The sequence below is a fragment of the Ostrea edulis genome, chromosome 4 (assembly GCF_947568905.1).
Source record: "Ostrea edulis chromosome 4, xbOstEdul1.1, whole genome shotgun sequence".
Lineage (NCBI taxonomy): Eukaryota > Metazoa > Mollusca > Bivalvia > Ostreida > Ostreidae > Ostrea > Ostrea edulis.
In genome coordinates, this window is record NC_079167.1 from 29,779,255 (window position 1) to 29,801,565 (window position 22,311).

Consider the following 22,311-nt stretch of genomic DNA (forward strand, 5'->3'; position numbering starts at 1 on the left):
GAAATTAGGCCATTTTAAGCAAAATTTTACCGTATATTGCTGACAAAAGTAAATGCTTTTTTTTTCTTCAGTTTTATTCTCCAAACCACTGCACATGCAAAAGGTTTTGTAATTAATATGTAATACAATGGAGGCATCCATATAAGCAGATATGCAGCGTAGTATATAGTTTCCAGATACACTTTAAGCAATATTGTTGACACTTTCAGTTTGACCGCCATTATATATATAGGGTCAGGCTAATAACAGGAAGTGGCCTTGAACAGTATAAGATTTTACTAAAAACCGAAAAATACGAACAGGAGAGACATTCAGGAAACTGGATTATTAATATAATATTTACAAGATTATGGGTACAAATGCTGGTGAATTAATAATTTATTATTTTTCTTTATGAAATTAGACAATCAGTATTTCTTAGATAAAAGTAAATAATATTTATACAAGGTGTGACGTCCCATATGTATTTAATGTTAAGTAATGATTTATTTTATGATTTTAAATCAGATCTGAAATAAACCTCCAACAAAAAATTTGTTTTTATTTGATTATTTTATGCATGTTTACCATTTCGATTTGCTATAAATGAATTTTCCCAATTTGAGGAAAATGTCACTAATTTTTTCCAATTCAAAAGGAGGGGTGGTAGTTTGAAAAACAAAAAAAAAACCCTACTGATTGTCAAGCAATGTTGGAGTTTGGTGTATGTGAGCTTACTCACTTTTGCTTTCTTTCATTCTAAATCTTTATTATATGCTGGTGATATTCCACAAAGTGATTCTGGCTGTAGTTCTGTTATTGAGGAGTAAAACCGAAAGTTTTCCAATCGAAACACTTCCCTTATTATACGCCCGTCAAGGACGGGATGTATTATGGCGTAGTCGATCTGTCCAGACCTTGTGGGCAGGGTACAGACAGAACCGTAAGGTCCAGGATTTTACAACATGGTACATTTGATCACCATGATGAGAAAATGCCTATTGTTTTTCAAGATCAGAGGTTAAAGGTCAAGGTCATAGTATCACTTAGTAGGAAAACCTTGTGGGCAGGATACAGACCAAACCATAAACTCCAGGATATTGCAACTTGGTACTTTTGATCACCATGCTGAACGGAAGTTCAAAGTCAAGGTCGCAGTATCACTTAGTAGAAAAACATTGTTGGCAGTATACAGACCGAACTGTTGGGGCTAGGACTGTCAAACTTGGTACACATACACCTTAATGCCAAGTGGAGGATGCCTATTGTTTTTCAAGGTCAACAGTCTTCACGAATAACTTTCTGAAGCACAGGCCCTTCGGGCCTCCCAGTATAATAATATTGCAAGTCCGAACAATATTTTAATGGCCCAAAATGTTTTTTCTAATTTGACCACTTGTCATTTGCAAGGTACAAGCATGTTCTACTGTAGGAAAATACATATCCAGATGACCATAGTTAAAGAACAACTGACATTATTATATCTTGTTTTATTTTTCAACAAATGACATCAGAAGCTTATGTTCTACTGTGTTTTTAGTATACACCACGTACAAAACATTGTTTTCTCCCTAATTAAATCTCAGCAAAGGCCCACCCTCGGTCCAATGGGGCTTAATTTTTCAATCTCTTTTTCTCCTTGTACTACTGTTTTTTATTTTATTTATTTGGATCTGATGGTTGTGATTGCGAAATATGCTTGTGAGGTTTGGAATTTCACTGATGAGCCCCCTCCCTACATGGGTTGAATATTATTTTACGTCCCTCTTGAAAATATTTCACTCATATGGAGACGTCACCACTGCTGGTGAAGGGCTACATAATTTAGGCCTATGCTCGGCGCTTATGGCCATCGAGAGGAAGGGATCTTTATCGTGCCGCACCTGCTGTGACACGGGACCTCGGTTTTTGCCGTCTCATCGGAAGACAAACAAGGGGGTACTGGGGACCTATTCTAACCTGAAACCCCACGGGAATCCCAACACGGACATTGGAAGTTATGTAAATATATAGTATGTGCATGTATTTTTTATATATGCACATACTATATATTTACATTAACTTCCAGTGCCTGTGCATCCCTATACTTCATAAAAGGGAGGATGGTTGATCATTTTTCGATGCGAAATTTCATTGCTACATGTAAGTCATGACAAAGTCTGAGTCAATCTCACGCTATATTTGTAATATATACAAAACATACAATAAAACATTTACAGGCCCTCCGGACTCCTGGGTTAAATATTTTTAGAAGCCCGATCCCGATTTTACTGGCCTCGGGCATCGGGCCACCGGTTAACGTCGAAGACTGGGTCAAGGTCATAGTTTGAGGATACAGACAAAACTTTTGGGGCTAGGACCATCAAACTTGGTACACATACACCTTATGCCAAGTGAAAATAGTACATAGAGAGTACATGATTTGTCTTGGTTTTATGATGCAAAGAAAGTATGTCACACCTGGATGATTGCTGATACTACTTACAGCCAAGTTCTACAAATCATGGTGTAAGAAAAACACCCTATATTAGCTTTTTACGGGCGTATTATGTACCATTGGCAGTAGTGTTGAAAAATAGAAAAAATTTCATAATCGGAAGAACTATCAATCAATGATTGATATAATCGGTATTTAAATGTAGTTAATAAATTTTCATTATTTTTGGGGTTATTTCTATTTAGTTTTATGGATATGTGCAGCATACACACTTGCTGGTGTCACTGAATTCTTACTTTTCAATGTGGAGTCCACCCCGACTTTTCCCTGCACATGTCTCGTATAAAAGCTGTGAGGATTAACAGTCAGATGAATATCGGATTAGATATTAATTAGTGTATAGGCGACAATCGATTATGAAAAATAGAATCGATAATCGGAATTGAAGAGCCAAAAACGATTGACAATCGATTGTCGGCGACAATCGTTTCATCACTAATTGGCAGTACTCTTGTTATTCAATGGATAAATGATAGCATTTCACTGTTGAAAATATAATAAATCAGTTATAATTTATTTCTATATTATTTCATGAATCAGTTATAATTTATTTCTATATTATTTCATGAATCAGTTATAATTTATTTCTATATTATTTCATGACGTGTTAGATGTGTATATTCGCAATCTTAATAATAACTATTGCCAAGGAATATTTGTGTAGTAACTAATGAGATATGAGCATTAAACACTTAAAAAAGTGTACAAATAATTAATAATAATAATGATTGGTTTTATATAGCGCTTTTTCCAGCGTATGCTGCTCAAAGCGCTTTACAATACATTATTACCCCGGCAGACCTTATATCATTCTAGAACTTTCTCAGCCTCCTAGGAAGCATACAGTGCAAGCTGCCGTTACAGGCGCTAGAGCACTAACATTCCAACAATATCTTTCACTGTCTATAGCCAGGTACCCCTTTTACACTTGGGTGGAGTTAGGAAATTCATGTAGAGTGCCTTTCCCAAGGACACAACATTGGCCCTACCGCGGCCAGGACTCGAACCCACGACCTTTCGGTCGAGAGTCTTATGGCCTAACCACTAGGCCACTGACGCCAAACAACCAACCAACAAATGTTAAATTTTGTTCAAATACAAGGTGATGCAATTTGAAATTGATAAAAATATGTTATCATTCTAGTTTAAAAATTTGAACTTTCAGTCCTGCGTTCGAAATATTTATGGAAATCAACAATATGTTTGTTGATATGTTTAATGCGTTGCTTAAGGCAGTCAATATTAAAAATATCAAAGTAAATCTTTTTTTCCCATACACATGTGCACTACTATTGTAATAGGAATGAGTAAATTTGAAGAGGGGGCCATAAAGGCCTCTTGTCCTATCTAGTCCTTTCTGGAAAAGTAATTATATTTTCAGATAAATTTTAAGGGTTGGGGTTGGTCGGGTGACCATAAACACACATTTTTTTTTGCCAAACAACCAACAATGCACAGTTTTCAAGTGAGAACCTTCTTTAAGTTTAGAGAAAATTTCACATGGTTGTTTCAATTGTCAATTATAAGGAAATTATTTACATAAAGAGTACATTATTTGTCCGCCTATCAAGCTAGGACCTTCTAATTTTACAGAGTGAACTTGTATGTGTATTGAAGATGTGCATATAACAAGTTAAGGGTATTGATTTTCTTCAATTTTTGAGAAAATTACATGTTTTTTTCTTGTCAGTTTTGAGGAAGTATAAAGTGAGCTAGTGCATGGTTTGTCCTTTTAACTCTCATAGTTTTAAAGCTAGGGCCTTTGTAAACAACTTGAAGATGTGCATATTGCAAGGATTTTGATTCTCAATATTGGATGTCTTGTTTAGGGAGGTTTAAGGAGGTATGAGAACCCAAGAAATTCATAATAAAAGGAAAGTATTACTTTCTATAATACTGAGCTGATGTAATTGATTTTGCATCAACTTTTGCAAAAGAACATTTTATTGTTGTCTGGTACCACGTTCTCTTAGCATTTTTGTCATGTTTGCTAATCAATGTCACAAAACACGCTATTTGACGTTTTCATGTACATATTATGTACTGTTTACAGTACTTGTTATATTGCATCTAACATCATATATTTGGTATTTATTATAGATTATTATAGATATCACCCAAGGTACATATTAATATTTCATGCATAACAAAGAATAAAAGTCATGGAGATGATGAACTTTGAAGTATAAATATTAGTGTGAGTTAAATAAATTGATAATTGAATTGTTATCGTCAGAGATGACAATATATATAACACCCACGAGTGACCTCGAGTTAAATATGTTCTGTATCAATGACGTAAATAAATATTGTTTTTATACTTTGGAATGTCATTGTTTACGTTTTATGATTATAAAAGGGTGAATGACACACTACACTATTATATGACTAGCGTAATAAGAAAAGGGCCCTTATCTTTCAACGTCACAATTCACAGGAAATGACATCAAAGTTCCTGAACTTAAAACGTCAAATTTGCAGCTATTAACTAAAAAACAAAACCAAACTTTGTTGTTATTTGCTTACATCCTGGCTGCATTGTTTAATCACATGACCGTTCCAACATAGAATATGTATATGCCCGAGATGACAATACAGTTACTAATTATTTTGTGGAAGTTTAATATCTAAGACCTAAAGGATTTAATGTAGTAATTACTTGATATGATTAAATACATATTAAATATCACCATTTAAAATAATAAAATGTAACATGTAACCTTAACGAATATCAAATACTTTGATTTCAGCTTTAGAATAAGAAAAATTCATGACTTATTTTTAGAATGCTAAATGATTTGCCATAAAGGCATGTAGCATTGTTTTTCAAAGTGTGTGTGTGTAGGGGAGGGGGACGGGGAGTTGACTGATATTGTCATCAAGCTAAGAAAAATCTAACAAATGTGTAATAAACATGATTTTATAGTCTTTATTCGGAGTAGATATACATGATTTTATAGTCTTGATTCAGTCAGAGTAGATAAACATGATTTTATAGTCTTTATTCAGTCGGATTAGAGATCGAAACATGATTTTTGTCCCCCACTGCAACGCGGAAGGGGACATAGAAATACTGGTGTCCGTCCGTCCCACTTCACTTTGTGGACGCAACTCCTCAGGAAACCACTCAACGAATTTTGTTCATATTTTGTAGGATTGTTAGTCACCATGTGTAGTTGATCATATTGCGCTGCCATTTTGATGCAACAATTTTTACAGGAGTTATGGGACTTTTTTGAATTTGTACGTGCTACACTATATTAACACTTTATTGACGCAACTCCTCCGAAATCGCTCACCGGATTTCATTCCAATTTTGTAGGATTGTTAGTCACCATATGTAGTTGATCATATTGCGCCGTCATTTTGATTCGACAAATTTTAGTACAGGAGTGATGGGACTTATGTGCTTCAACTTTTTTGCGGCGGTGGGGGACATGGCTATTTGTAGCAATCTTGTATAGTCTTTATTCAGTAGGAGTAGATAAACATGATTTTATAGTCTTTATTCAGTCGGAGTAGAGATACATGATTTTATAGTCTTTATTCAGTAGGAGTAGATAAACATGATTTTATAGTCTTTATTCAGTAGGAGTAGATAAACATGATTTTATAGTCTTTATTCAGTAGGAGTAGATAAACATGATTTTATAGTCTTTATTCTGAGTAGATAAACTTGATTTTAATATAGTCTTTATTCAGTCGGAGTAGATAAACATGATTTTATAGTCTTTATTCGGAGTAGATAAACATGATTTTAAGGTAAGGTTTGCAACAACAGGGAAATAACATCTGGATATACCTCAGTGCAGTTCGCGCTTTATGACGTCATAATGAAAAAATGCATCACGTCATAGTTGAATCGAGGGAAAATGTCATAATATTAACTTGTTATCTACTACCGCTCTCAAGTGGCATATGTGTATAACCCTCTATGACAAAATAATAATAATGTTTCTCAAATGATCATTTATAAATTATTTTCTTTGATATTATGAAAGTCTACAATTTTTTATATATACATATATAGTATGCGCTACGGTTAATTTCCATTAAAATTATGTTGTGATTATGTAATCTCTGTGAATCTTGCTTAGTAGGGAAAGTAGGATTTATTTTGATGCTGTTATAATCGATCATTGTTTGTGAATAGTATCCTCAAAGACAAGGTTTGACATTAACGAAGCTAGGAATTTTCATGACATTCACAAGCATTTTTAGCTCTTCTGAGCCAAAGGCTCAAAGAGCTAATGCTATGGCCATTTGTGCGGTGTGCGTAAACTTTTTAGAAAAAGGGCTATAACTCAAGAACCCCTTGGCCAATTTTTTTCAAATTTGTTACAGAGTATCATTGGCCCAAGGGCTTTCATACATACTAAATAGAGGGATGTGACCCTTTAACAAGGGGAGATAATCAGGAAAATACAAAAAAAAGTAGTGGTTGCTAAAAAATCTTCTTCTCAAGAACCACAGGGCAGATTATCACCAAACTTACACATAAGGATGAGGATATGTTGTAGATTAAAAATTGTTCAAGGCATTACCCTGGGGCAAAGGGCGTGGTCTCAAGGTCACTTCAAAGTTGACCTAAATTTAATTTTTTTTTAAATTCCTTAAATCTTAGATATTTTAGTCATTATAAGGACTAGGATCATCAAATTTTGACAGTTGATGCATCTTAGGACCTTGTGTCAAGTTGTCTCAAAAGTAGGTCACGGTGATCTACTTTTTGAATTTTGCAGGTATTTATTTTAAAATTAATTTTGATGCATATCTTGGACACTTTGAAGCCTATGATCATCAAAACTTGTCAGTTGGTGGATCATGGGACCTTGAAATGCGTCAACTGAAAAATAGGTCACCGTGACCTACTTTCTGAATTTTATGGCTTATCATTTATAGATATATTTTAAGTTGTTATTTCAAATACTGAGAGGTTTAGAATCATCAAATCTTGTAAGTTGATGCATCTTGAGGCCTTGAAACATATATATAAAAAAGTAGGTCACAGTGACCTACTTTTTGAATTTTGCAGATATTCAAATTTCACATTTTCAATTTTAGATGCATATTTTGGGCACTGTAAAACCTATACCGAGAGGTTTAGAATCATCAAATCTTGTAAGTTGATGCATCTTGAGGCCTTGAAACATATTTATAAAAAAGTAGGTCACAGTGACCTACTTTTTGAATTTTGCAGATATTCAAATTTCACATTTTCAATTTTAGATGCATATTTTGGGCACTGTAAAACCTAGGATCATCAAACTTTGTCAGTTGATGCGTCTTCAGTCTTCGGTTTGTGTCGACCAAAAAGTAGGTCACCGTGACCTACTTTTGGTATTTGACAGCTAAATTACTATATTTCAGACACTATTTGACCTACAATCATCAAACTTTGTCAGTTGATGCATCTTGAGTCTTCGGAGTGTATCGACCAAAAAGTAGGTCACTGTGACCTACTTTTGGCATTTGACAGTTATATTTATATATTTCAGTCACTAATTGCCCTACAATCATCAAACTTTGACAGTTGATGCATCTTGAGTCAACGGAGTGTGTCGACCAAAAGTAGGTCACCTTGACCTACTTTTGGAATTTGACGGCTATATTTATATATTTCAGATACTATTTGACCTACAGTCATCAAACTTTGTCAGTTGATGGGTCTTGCATGTTCGAAGGGTTTCGACCAAAACGTAGGTCAATTTGACCTACTTTTGGAATTGGACACCTATATTTATATATTTCAGATACTATTTGACCTACAGTCATCAAACTTTGTCAGTTGATGCGTCTTGCATGTTCAAAGGGTGTTGACCAAAAAGTAGGTCAAGGTGACCTACTTTTGGAATTGGACGGCTATATTTATATAATTCAGATACTATTTGACCTACAGTCATCAAACTTTGTCAGTTGTTGGGTCTTGCATGTTTGAAGGGTGTTGACGAAAAAGTAGGTCACCTTGACCTACTTTTGGAATTTGACGGCTATATTTATATATTTCAGATAGTATTTGACCTACAGTCATCAAACTTTGTCAGTTGATGGGTCTTGCATGTTCGGAGTTCGCTGACCAAAAAGTAGGTCACCATGACCTACGATTGGAATTTGACAGCTATATTTCAATATTCAGTTACTAATTGGCTTAAAATCATCAAACTTTGTCAGTTGATATTTCTTGGGTTCTCAGAATGTGTAAACCAAAAAGTAGGTCACATTGACCTACTTTTTTTGAATTCTTAGGATTTAACTAAAGATTTAGAATACTAAGAGGCTAAAAATAGAAATGGTGGGGTTGTACAATTTATCAGAAGAGCGATTCTAGGCCCTTGGGCCTCTTGTTTAAAATAAACCCGACAATGCTCTCTAATTACATGCACTTCATATTTCAATGCTATGACATCTACATGCGCTGATAGAGCAATTTATCGCATGAACTTTGAAATGTAGAAAACGTGACTGATCTGATAATGTAAAAATAAAGAAGGGGTCTTCTCTAGTACATCTTAAAATAGTCTTAATTTTGTCTGAGGAACATTTGCATAACGTCGGCATAAAACAGATTTATTAGATTCATTTTTACTAACTTTAGGTTACCCCCTCCTCTAGATCCACCACTGACCGGGCTTTATACTTTATATTGTCCCGAAGGTTACAGTTGTAAACAAACATCAGGCAATGTAACAAGGAGAGGGAAATTATTTCAAAGATGTGGTATATAAGACAGGTTCGGGCTAATGTAACACAGAATTTATGACGAAGCAGGATCGTGGAAAACCCGCCGGGATATTGAAAATATTGTATTGTATTGAATTTAGAAAAAAAAACCCACCTCAACATCTTAATTTCTAATAAATGTGATACTACAATACTTGACAAATAAATATAAATATCATTTTGGGACTGGAATTGTATCTTATTCATGAAAATGCTCAATGCACTCTTCAAAAGTTGTACAATTATAAAACAAAGTGACAAATCGCATAAATGAAATAATTCTTTTTAATCTGTTACCATGGAAACAAAGCCCGGTAGGTAGTAAATCTATATGCTTTCTTAAATATTTATGGTCCAAATATTATTTTTAAAATAATTTTTTTCTGACATAGATCTTATAAAGCTGTTCAATATACATTTTTTGTTGCCATGGCAACCAATTTAAATTTTATTCAAGATATAAAAAGTGCTATTTTTTGTGTTTTAAAATAACATTTTTCTACCAATTAGTATAATCTTATAGATAATACTCTTTTTAAAAATTATACCAGCTTTTTACCCCATAAGTTTGCCTCGTGTAGTTTTTATACCACTAGTATTCCCTTTTGTACAAAGATCCCGAAAATGTACATCACAAAAATAAGCCCATCTAGTCAAAAAACGACATGGGCGATTCTTTTTAAAAAGTCAATTTTTAAAAGATAAATTCCTACTGAACATACTGATATGCAACATGTCTTTGTTCGCTACGTGTCAAAATGTCGCAGACCTTACCTTAATATAGTCTTTATTCATTCAGAAGAGATAAATATGATTTTATAGTCTTTATTCGGAGTACATAAACATGATTTTAATGTAGTCTTTATTCATTCGGAGTAGATAAACATGATTTTATAGTCTTTATTCAGTCGGAGTAGATAAACATGATTTTTAGCCGAGTTGCAACGAAGTTGAACTCGGCTATTGGTTTGGTGAGGCATGCGGGCGGGCGGTTGGGCGTCAACAATTGGTTTCCGGATGATAACTAAAAAAGTTTACAATCTAATCAAATGAAACTTTGATATATTGTTGGGTACCAGGTAAGGAAGACCCCTATTGATTTTGGAGAAAAATTGTCAAAGGTCAAGGTCACAGTGACCGAAAATAAAATGAAAATTTCAGAAAAATTTGGTTTCCGGATGATAACTTAGAAAGTCTAAATCTGAATCAAATGAAACTTTGATATATTGTTGGGTACTAGGTAAGGAAGACCCCTATTGTTTGGAGAAAAAAGGTCAAAGGTCAAGGTCACAGTGACCGAATATAGAATGAAAATTTCAGAAAAATTTGGTTTCCAGATGATAACTCAGAAAGTTTAAATCCGAATCAAATGAAACTTTGATATATTGTTGGGTACCAGGTAAGGAAGACCCCTATTGATTTTGGAGAAAAATGGTCAAAGGTCAAGGTCACAGTGACCGAATATAGAATGAAAATTTCAGAGATATTTGGTTTCCGGATGATAACTCAGAAAGTTTAAATCCAAATCAAATGATACTTAAAGATATTGTTATGTACCAGGTAAGGAAGACCCCTATTGATTTTGGAGAAAATGGGTTAAAGGTCAAGGTCACAGTGACCGAAAATAGATTTAAATTTCCAAAAAAAAATTAGTTTCCGGAGAATAACTTGGAATTTTTTAATTTGAATCAAATGAAACTTGGTTATATTGTTGGATACCAGCAAAGCAAGGCCCCTATTGATTTTGGAGAAAAAAGGTCAAAGGTCAAGGTCACAGTGACCAAAAATAGATTGAAAACTTCTGACAAATATGGTTTCTGGACAGTAGCTTGAAAAGTTTAAAACTGAAATTAGTTCTTCACAATTATAAATATGCCACATCATTCCTGACTTTACAATGTATCCCATGCAACTCGGCTTATGCACCCCTGGGTGCATATATTGATTTTATAGTCTTTATTCGGAGTAGATAAACATGATTTTAATATAGTCTTTATTCAGTTGGAGTAGATAAACATAATTTTATTGTTTTTATTCATTCGGAGTAGATAAACATGATTTGATAGTCTTTATTCATTCGGAGTAGATAAACATGATTTGATAGTCTTTATTCATTCGGAGTAGATAAACATGATTTTATAGTCTTTATTCATTCGGAGTAGATAAGCATGATTTTATAGTCTTTATTCATTCGGAGTAGATAAACATGATTTTATAGTTTTTATTCATTCGGAGTAGATAAACATGATTTGATATGATAGTCTTTATTCATTCGGAGTAGATAAACATGATTTTAATATAGTCTTTATTCAGTCGGAGTTATAAGATGATTTTATAGTCTTTATTTGGAGTAGATAAACATGATTTTTAGTCTTTATTCATTCGGAGTAGAGATTCATGATTTTCTTTATTCACATCCTTGTCATGTCTCCTGAAATGGAAACAAAAAGTTTGGAGTGTAATCAATAATGTGTTTCTTGTCTTGTTGCCATGGTTGTTCAGCAGCATGTCTTGTTAAAATTGTACCCAATTAACTGTACAAACACAAAGAATTTACTTTTCAATTTAATGTGAGTTTATAATTTGTACATAATTGTAGTGCAATTATGGCGGTCGTATTAGAACGCTTGTTTATGATACACATGCGCAACTTCAGTCCTCTTAGCGCGGTTCTTTTGAGTATATGTATGATTTTTTTAAAGTTGCCTATTTCCATAGTTATGTCCCCTTTTGCTGTAATAACAGCGTGATGACTCAGTCACATGGAAATGTTCCACTCCTTGTGATACACTGTGTTAATCAATCTTTCGTTGCATGTACATATATAGATTTAAATTATAATCCATTTGATGAATTATGAACATTGAGTATTTTCTCATCTCTTTATATTATAGTGCTCTTTTTGTTTTGTTTTTGTTGTTTGCTTTTTTTTGGTGTGTTTTGTGCAAAATAAGGTACCTTAATTAACTCACCTTAAAACTTTTCCATTTCTCTGTGCCCACTTGTGTGATAACTTTATACTTATACATGAATAAGAAGATTGACATTTATATTTGTAGCCTGCCATCCAATCCTTTTTCATTATTGAATAAAAGTATCTATAAACTATGTGTCAGTCATCAGGTGAGGCCTCATAGTCTTTCAGGCCTCTCGTTACATGATAGGCTAGTTATTTTTACATCCGTTAAATGCTGCTGATTTGTTTATGACAGGGTGATTAAAGCTCTGCATCAAATGGTAGTACTGCTACAGTAGATGTACTAATGACAGAAGACGCATGGTGGAGTGCGCTGGTAAGGAGATTCTGGACCCTGGTATCTATATACACTTCATTGATTTTTACATTATATAGGGCTGTTGCTGATACTAGACTGCCAGTTTGTTGTGCGATTTTTCAGAAGTGCTCAAGCCATCTTGTAATCTGATTCTACCGACTTGACTCGGAAGCAGTAAGAGACTTAGGCCAATATTACACACACTGTTGGAGAGCGTGAAAACGGATTCTGGAACTGAAAGTCAGTGGTGGCAAAATTCCATTTGGTGGATTAAAGATTCGTCTGTTTATTTCCCAGGTATTAATTTCAAGTTTTAAAGTTAATTTGGAATTCTATAGAATTTTGAATCCCTCAACAAAAGAATTAATTTTCCTTTTTCTTTTAACCATTGTATAGTTAATTAAGTGTTGGCTGTGGATTTTTAAAGACATGATTTGAATAATATTACAAATGAAATCGGTTTGATATAGTCTGGGAATGAAGATTAGGATACAGTTTATGCATTATAGTGTGTGATTGTGACCCATTTTAATAATTTTTTTTCCTCCTCACAAATTCGTCATAAAATGATTTAGTATTTTCTCCCCTTATCATATCAGTTAAATCAATTCTTTGTTTTGTATTCATTTATCAATGAGTTATTAAATCTTGTGAAGGTGAAATATTAATGATTGCTGAATAAATACAATTCAATCATATTTGATAAAATTTAACACACACTCTTGTGTTCTAGCTATTTAGATATTGTGGATACTGAAAGTAATTTATGATCTATTTGCATTTAAAATACAGAAACAATTCATCCTGTAGAAAGTTTATGTAAAAAAAAAAAAACCCGGGCCAGGAGTAGCGTCAGTTTTTAGAATTGTACACAATTTGCCATGTCTTGTCTCAAAATTTAAGATTAAACTTGAAAAGTAGGGGTTATAGATAAATTTTTTGAATTTTTGGCCATTAAGGAACAAACTTTCTATACAACTGCAATTTTAGATTATTTGAAAAAAATCTTTCTAGGAATCAGTGTTCTGCTTGGGGAACACATATTTACCACATTCGTTGATTAATTTACAACTTCTGAGTCTCCACTATTTGTGTCATTTTTAAAATTACGAAATTGAAATACAATTGAACTTTGTTATCTCAAACATCAATATCTCAAACACCATGGATATGGTGAAGTAAGCTGGAGTTCCCAACAATATTTTCTTTATGTATTAAATTTTAATCTTATTAATATCTTGAGCCCTTGGATATATATCTCAAAAGTTTTTTCCTTGGCCCCACTGAGTTTGAGATTATGAGGTTTGACTGTCAGACACTATAATAATTGGCTAGATATACAAATATTGACAATATTTTAAATGAAGTGGATATAGTTAAATCATGCAGGTTTATATATTTTTCATTTAAAATCCTCCCGCCTTGAAATGTTGTCCTTTCCAGTCCCTTTCTAAATTTGAATTGACATAAAAATTTTCGACTACATGGTTTAAGTTAATTAACAAATATATATACTTGGTCCAATACAGGGAAGCTTACACTAAAGTTCTAGGATATTTTGTGGCTTGCTGAAGAACTATAAAATGTCTTTATATGCAGTATATATTGTAAGATCTATTTTACTGCATGATCTTGTAGTGTTTCATCTATTATGGAAGAATACATTTTCTGCTCTCATAAACCAAAGACTAAATTGCAAAATAAAGCAATCAACTTATCTGAATTAAATGAAAGTATTACATTCTACTTAGTCTAGTGTATTGTTGATTATGAGCAGTGTTTGCTTTCCTTGGAATGGTCAATTAATTGTTTGATAAAATCTTAAATCATTTAAAGGGGCTAACACAATATTTGATTAATTGAAATTGACAATATTTTGTTATAGAAATAAAGATCTTTTATGAATAAGTGGATCAAAAATATTTTTTTACAAAGGATATACTTTGTATTTATATAAGATCTGGCACTCAAAATTGTGTTTGTCAAAATGCTTGTTGTAGCAAGGAAACCATGCACACACAGAGGTGAAAATGCCATGATTTCTAAAATTGAGTAATGTCAAAAGCATTCAACATTTTGACATGCGTTAATGATGAATCTATTTTCATAGTAAAAGCGTTTTATTTACTGAAGCTATCAACTGATATTTAAGTCACATGACATGTAAACAGGGCTCGTGCATTGACATTGATTTGAAAATGAAAAGTTTAGTTGTCTCATGGATATACATTTTTGCGTCAGGCTTATTGCTATCAAATAATTGATTGAATATTGAAATAACTTTTTGAAATCAAAGTAGTGTCCATGCTCCTTTAAAAGGTTCTATTTCAGTAGTGTAAAAATTTAGTTATAATACAATCCATTCTTATTCAATTCTGTATGGATGCATTTACTTCGACATAGAAAGACAAAACATCAAGAAATGTACCTGTATTTTTTTAATATTTTTCAACAATATGTCATTTTATTGTATTTGGAGTTTGTGTATACTCCACTGTTAATGCTTTCCTTTAGAGAACTTAATTTGGAGGGAAGGAGATAATTTTCTTCAATGATTTTTCCTCAGTGATATCGATATTAGATATTATAGAGATAATGTCAGGGTATGTTCTTTTACTGTTTGTATAGAGAAAATTAATAGCTGATTATTACAAATTTGGTTCATATAAAAAAATCCAACTAAAAGGGAGAAAAATTGAATTTACCAGTGTCCAGATCATTTGTTAACATGAATGATGCTCAGAGATGTGCAAAGATTTTTTTTTTTTACAAAGTGCATTAATTGTAAGGATGTTTCAACAGGAGAGATTTTACAGTTGGTTTGTCACATTTACATTTGTTCTAGATACGTTTAACATATTGTAGGCAGCATATGCATTTAATCGAAAACATGGAAACTACCTCTGGTGGAGACTCATCGAGTTTCCACAGTCCTATTGGACATTTTACTGAAGTTTACAATGTAGGTATTGATTTAGGAAATTACTGCATTTTGTTTTATACCATTGTATATCAAACCATCCAATTGGCAATGTATAAAGTAGATTAAACAAAGGAATTATTGATCAAAGGTGTAGTTGCAATAACAATTTTACTCCATCTTCACAGGTGTTAATCTTCGAAATCACTTGAAAGCTACCAGTAACTGCCTGGATTCTTTCATAAAGTTGCCAAATGGCTTTGATCACAAATTGTTCTGTTGAAACACTGAGAGTAAGATTTTCGTCATTGACAGAATGTGGTATATGCCTTATGTTATTCAGAAGCATCTACAAGCCAAGCTTCCTTTTTATGACTACAGTAATTGAACAGTGCTCACTAATGGTTATAACTTCTAATAAAATATGTTGCCTGGAAAGCAGTTCTCATTTAGGTCTCTTCGTTTGCACAGAATACTCAGTTTCAGCAAGTCTTCTATTCAAACAAATTTGATTTGCATAATTTATAGCTTAGGTAACTTTCTTATAATGGGTTGAGAAATATACAGCATGTACCGTTCATTATGATACAATTCTAAAGTCCTGACTACACAGTGTTCAATATGTAACTGTTCTCACCAGTTTGAATATAGGTTGTTATGATATCAATTAGCAAGCTGTACTTGCTATCAAGACATAAATAACATATAATACTGGCAGCTAGTTTCTCTTCAGGTGTGACAAATTTCCTTTGTAGTCATATATTACAAAATAAAATGGGCCTTCATAGTTACCCCAGGTGCTTTCCAACCCAGTACACCTTGCAGAATCCAAGCTTACCTCGATGCATTGTGTATTATGTCTCCCCTCTTTCAGGGGGAGACATATTGTTTTTGTACTTTCAATCCGTCCGTCCGTCTGTGTCTGTCATACTATCTTGTGAACACTTCTCATCCTATATGGCTTATCGGATAGAACTTGAAACTTTGTACAATGCTTCATTACCATAATTTGTAGATGTGCATATTGTCGGGACAGGAGGATCCAATTATTTTCCTAAAAGTTATAGTGGATCTAAGAGGGGTGGAGGATGTAAAATAGCTTGTGAACAATTCTCCTCCTATATGGCTTATCCGATAGACTTGAAATTTTGTACAATACTTCAGTGCAATTTGTAGATGTGCATATCGGGACAGGAGGATCCAATTATTTTCCTAAAAGTTGTAGTGATCTGAGGGGTGGAGGGTGTAAAATATAGTTTGTTAACACTTCTCCTATGTTTCTTATTGGAGCTCATTATGTTTAGTATGTTCCTCCTTATGCTTTCTCCTTCATATCATGCAGTACATTAAGGACAACAGACCCAATTCAAAATTTTACGTTTCTCCTCATAAAGTCACACACATCGCTATTTACAGTCTCCGTGCATTGTGACATCACTGTAATTGTTTCATCACATTATGAACATGCGGAATTTATGGACTGAATTTGAGACTGTATTTCTTTTATTAGCTCACCTGAACCGAAGGTTCACTTAGCTCACCTGAACCGAATGTTCAAGTGAGCTTTTCTGATCAAAATTTGTCCGTTGTCTGTCGTTGTTGTTGTCGTTGTTGTAAACTTTTCACAATTTTATCTTCTTCTTCAGAACTACTGGGCCAATTTCAACCAAACTTTGCCAAATGCATCCTTGGGTGAAGGGCTTTCAAGTTTGTTCAAATGAAGGGCCATGTCCCTTTCAAAGGGGAGATAATGACAAAAATGCAAAAATAGGGTGGGGTCATTTAAAAATCTTCTTCTCAAGAACCACTGGGCCAGAAGAGCTGAAATTTACCTGAAAGCTTCCTGACATATTGCAGATTCAAGTTTATTCAAATCATGGCCCCCGGGGGTAGGATGGGGCCACAAGGGGAATCAAAGTTTTACATACAAATATATAGGGAAAGACTTTAAAAATCTTCTTCTCAAGAACCACTAAGCCAGAAAAGCTGAGATTTACATGAAAGTTTCCTGACATAATGCAGATTCAAATTTGTTCAAATCATGGGCCCCGGGGGTTGGATGGGGCCACAATAGGGGATCAAAGTTTTACATACAAATATATAGGAAAAATCTATAAAAATCTTCTTCTCAAGAACCACTGAGCCAGAAAAGCTGATTTTTACATGAAAACTTTCTGACATAGTGCAGATTCAAGTTTGTTCAAATCATGGTCCCCAGGGGTAGGATGGGGCCACAAGGGGGGGATCAAAGTTTTACATACAGATATACAGGGAAAAACTTTAAAAATCTTCTCAAGAACCACTGAGCCAGAAAAGCTGAGATTTATATGAAAGCTTCCGGATATAGTGCAGATTCTAAATAGTTAAAATCATGGCCCCCGGGGGTAGGTTGGGGCCACAAGGGGGGATCAAAGTTTTACATACAAATATATAGGAAAAATCTTTAAAAATCTTCTTCTCAAGAACCACTGAGCCAGAAAAGCTTGAGATTTATATGAAAGCTTTCTGATATAGTGCAGATTCAGGTTTGTTAAAATCATGGCCCCCTGGGGTAGGATGGGTCCACAATAGGGGATCAAAGTTTTACATACAAATATATAGGGAAAATCTTTAAAAATCTTCTTCTCAAGAACCATTGGGCCAAAGAAGTTGACATTTACATGAAAGCTTTCTGACATAGTGTAGATTCAAATTTACAAAAACCATGGCCTCCAGGGGTAGGTTTGGGACCAAAATAGGGACTATAGTTTTACATGCAAATATATGTGGAAAGTCTTCTGATATGGACCAAGGTGACTCAGGTGAGCGATGTGGCCCATGGGCCTCTTGTTCATAAACATTTACTTTTAATACTCTTTACACTGACCTATTCACTATGGTGTATAGAGGGTGTTACACCCATGCTGAAAAGAAAATTGCTCACTTTGTCTGCAACATTGATAAGATATGAAAAATCCTATTCCTCAAATAAATAAATAAATGTTTATTTGGTATATACATACATACATACAAACATACATACATAAATACCAAGGATTAACCTTGAAAGCTTATTTCCAATGGGGTTCTTTGATGCACGGATGTTTGCTGTGGGGGTGGTGGTGGTTATTTCTGTGGGAGGAAACCGGAGTTATCGGAGGAAACCCATGTGTCCGAGTGGGCGACCGCCATACCCTCTCACATGCAACCACTGCCGTTCACAGGGGATCGAACTCGGGTCACAACGGCGAGAAGCGAGAGTGCTACCTTTGCGTTACCTGGACACCCTTATATAGATATATATAATGTATAGAAGTATGCACACAGATTTGACACTCAAAGTTGGTCATGCTTTGATTACCTTAAAACAGTCTGATGGTTATTCACTGTTTCTGGTCACCAGAACGTGACCTTGAGTGTGATGTCAGGAGAATCTACATGGCATATAGTAAGTGTGTCATGATTGAATGAGCAGTGGATTTGATATCTGATTTGAGTTAGATGGAACAATTACAGTGACTGAAGATGAGTGTGTAATGAACACGCGTACTGAGAATGAGAGGAAAGTTAGGACAATTTTATTGAAGTTTGGTTATTACAAACTGTTTTTTACCGGCCCTTGAGTTTTTCTATACTGTGGTAACCATATTCTGTTATATATAACAATGAAATATCCACATGATGCATTATTATAAGAAAATATATTTGAGATTTTTATGTTGAATATTCACATAAGATGTGAGCTACTTGTTGCAAATGTTCTTTGATGAAATTTATGGATTTCAAGTGCATGTACATGTATTAAGAAACAAATACGTTCTTTGCAGGTGTTAACTTTAAAATGACAGAGTGAAGTTGTAAAAATGGGATCTGGTTCTAGTACCCTGACTCCACCCTCGTCCCCAGAGCCTGACAGTCCCATACTGTCTCACAGGGCCGTATCTCCAGGTAGGTCCACAACAAGCACCTGTCAAAGTGGGTGTTTAGCTTGCTATGAGAGATCTAAAAGAACCTTTACTGTGGATTTACAGTAATTGTGAACGAGACATATCGACAAGTACATGACGTACTCCAGATAGTTCATTGGAAAGTCCCTGAGTGATTTTAAAGAGCGCTTTTGATTGGTCGGTTAAATTATAGGTAGGCGTTCCCAAGTATTTGGCATTATATTATCTCGTGCCTAACAAGTGTAAGTTTCACTATTTGATTTCTGTGTAAGTTGCACCGTACGTAGCGTGAGATTCAATATCGGTTTTGATTTGACAACGGAGATTTGAGATTACGTTAATAAAATGTCTTGTAAAGTTTATCTTATATATACTAGATATCTACATGTATAAAAGTAATAGGATATCTTATTTTAAAAAAAAGATACAAGATATCTCGTAAACTTTAGAAGATATAACTTTTATCAGATACCTTATAAATTTTATCTTTTAAGCAGGAATAACTGTGCCATACTTATAATTCAGGTATGGAGGGGGAATACAGGGTGAAAAAGGCGAGCTCCGATATGTAAAGAAAAGGCAGGATAGCAATATCCCAGAATTCAAATAGTGTTGAATATTGAAAAGAAAAAATTGACGGGATCGAAAATGCTGCGGGAAAAGGCAGGATCCGCAGTTGCCTCTATATCCCAATAAAAATTGAAAGGTTACTCCCTTAAATTCCTGTAGATACTTGTCAGTTTTAAGTGATCAGAAATTTCAGTACATGTTTCTATAGGCAATTTTGTCCATTTAAGAACAATGCTTTTGTTTTGTTGTCTCTTTCACATTCGCAGTTTCCATATCTTTATTGTGTCGCCTGCGTTACGCAGTGGCGACATAGGGATCACTATCCGTCGTCTTGCGTCGTCGTCTGGCGTCGTCGTCTGGTTTTTAAATAAATCTCTCAGAGGATATTTTCGAAATCTTACAAAGCATTGGAAAAGATCGATGTCGGAAAAATTTCTAAATTCAAATAGTTAGGGGGAAGAGGGGGTAAAAACTCGTAAGTTTCTGTCATCCAACATCGATTACACTTTAGTGGGAAAAAAAGACAACTGACTTTAAAACCACATAATAATACATTTAAATAAATATTTAATAGTTTCAATGTACACTTTCATTTGTTTTACTTGTTAATCGATTAGTTTCAACATACTTCATATTTAGTTTTGTATTGGAGGGGGGGGGGGGGGGGATGTGTGTGTCTTGGTGAGAACTATGCGAACTCAGTTTTCTCTAACATTGAACATTTGATCTCGAACCCTAAAATAATTTGTCAGATTAAGTAATAAGATCAATAGATATTCTACTTTGAGAAAACATTTATTTTCAACACATGGCAATTGGATGCTTTGATGTCTTTTACTGTTATATATACCCACATTTTCGTAAGAAATTCGGAAGTAACCATCGCTAGATACTGTTAATTGAATGAACAACGGCAAGTTCTGTGAATTCTAGCTAAAACTAAATTCCCCAAACCATCCCTCTCCTGTACATGTAACACATTATTAAAGAAATTCAGCATTTCGTTAGCATTAGACGCGCCTTCTATAACGTCATAATAAACCACAGCAAAGGTTGATTGTTAATGTTGCGTTAGTGGCGTACCTTTGAACCTATATCACTGGTCCACCCCTAACTGCATGTCCATGATTGCGATTACCCGTTGTACGAACGCGATACTCGATAAACAAAAGTACATCCGGTGTGAGCTTCGTTGGCGACATTTTCGGTGCAAGAGTTCCCATGATTGACAATTTTATAATGTGGCCTTTGCGACGCCTAATTTCTTACTGATTTTACCATAAAATAAACCCTCGGCATGTAATTTTAAAATCAACGTCATTGTTTTAGTTGGTATTGGTTTTCCCTTTTCGCAGAGTCTCTTCCATCGTGCTAAAAGATTATTTAATGACACACTAGTGTAAAGACACGTGTGCCCATCTAAAATTATTTTTATTCCCGCCCCTTTAAATATTGGTCCAATCGCAGTGATTGTTCTTTCCTTGATGCGTCATCATTGACAGATTTGTTTTGAAATCAACTATCCGGGACCTCGAATGAACTTGAAAAGCTGAGTCGTTCACACTTACTGTAAATTCACAGTAATAGATCAAGGATTGCATGGTACAGTTGGCAAAAAATACTTAGTAACAGTTTACACAGTGTAGTTTACATAGGAGACTAAGCAGTTTGCACAATGTGGTTTGCATGGAACACTGCATGGTGTACTATGCCTATGTTTGGCGCTTACAGCCACTGAGCAGCGAGGGTTCTTTAGCATGCCACACCTACTGTGACACGGGACATCCCTTTTTATGGTCATCTCCGAGAACCTGTGATATTCACACCTGATGCCGAGTGTTTGGAGATGGAACTGTCACTACCTGTTTTAACGATTTAGGCCTGTTTGGCATTGGGAATGGTACCATTTATCGATACCGTTTATCGATAGCAATCATATAAGAAATAAAATGCTGTTGTAACTTGTAGCATTTGAAATGTCTTGAAGGGTAGAATTTAAAAATGGTCACCCAACTCAATTCGGGAGTGGTGTGAGTAAAATTAATGCCAATAATTTTGATAGAAACATTTGGAGAATGTAGACCTCAGTTTCCTGTCTTTTACTATGATAGGTATATGAAGTCAGTAATATGTTGGAAATACTTGTTGATGGACTAATGTAGCTGAATGGATATAAAGGGATTGCTAATGCAGCTCCTATGTCATTGATGTGGGCCAAATTCTTTTGTTGTGCTTTACATTATTTGAATATCAATATTGGATATGATTAAAAGAACCTGATTAAATGTTCAATGTGATGATTTTCAATTGTGTATAGAATACTTTTGATAAATTCACAGTCAAAGCACTAACATGTAATTTTACCCAAGATCTTCTGTCAAACAAATTAGTTTAGTTTGCAATTAATTTATGGTTCATAATGTA

At 34.3% G+C, this 22,311-nt stretch overlaps 1 protein-coding gene across 3 annotated transcripts in view; it reads left to right on the top strand.

Annotated features, from left to right (window-relative positions):
• Positions 1 to 22,311, top strand: part of LOC125671776 (paladin-like) — a 136,919-nt gene that overhangs the window by 3,312 nt on the left and 111,296 nt on the right. Inside the window, exons 2-4 of one of the 3 annotated variants that reach the window (XM_048907675.2) lie at positions 12,409 to 12,489; positions 12,595 to 12,768; positions 19,198 to 19,318. In XM_048907675.2, coding sequence (XP_048763632.2) covers positions 19,234 to 19,318 — 85 coding nt within the window. In that variant the 5' untranslated portion in view covers positions 12,409 to 12,489; positions 12,595 to 12,768; positions 19,198 to 19,233. Of the gene's footprint in view, positions 1 to 11,270; positions 12,769 to 19,197; positions 19,319 to 22,311 lie in introns of those variants that run through there. The other 2 variants (XM_056161145.1, XM_056161144.1) reach the window with 2 other exon arrangements.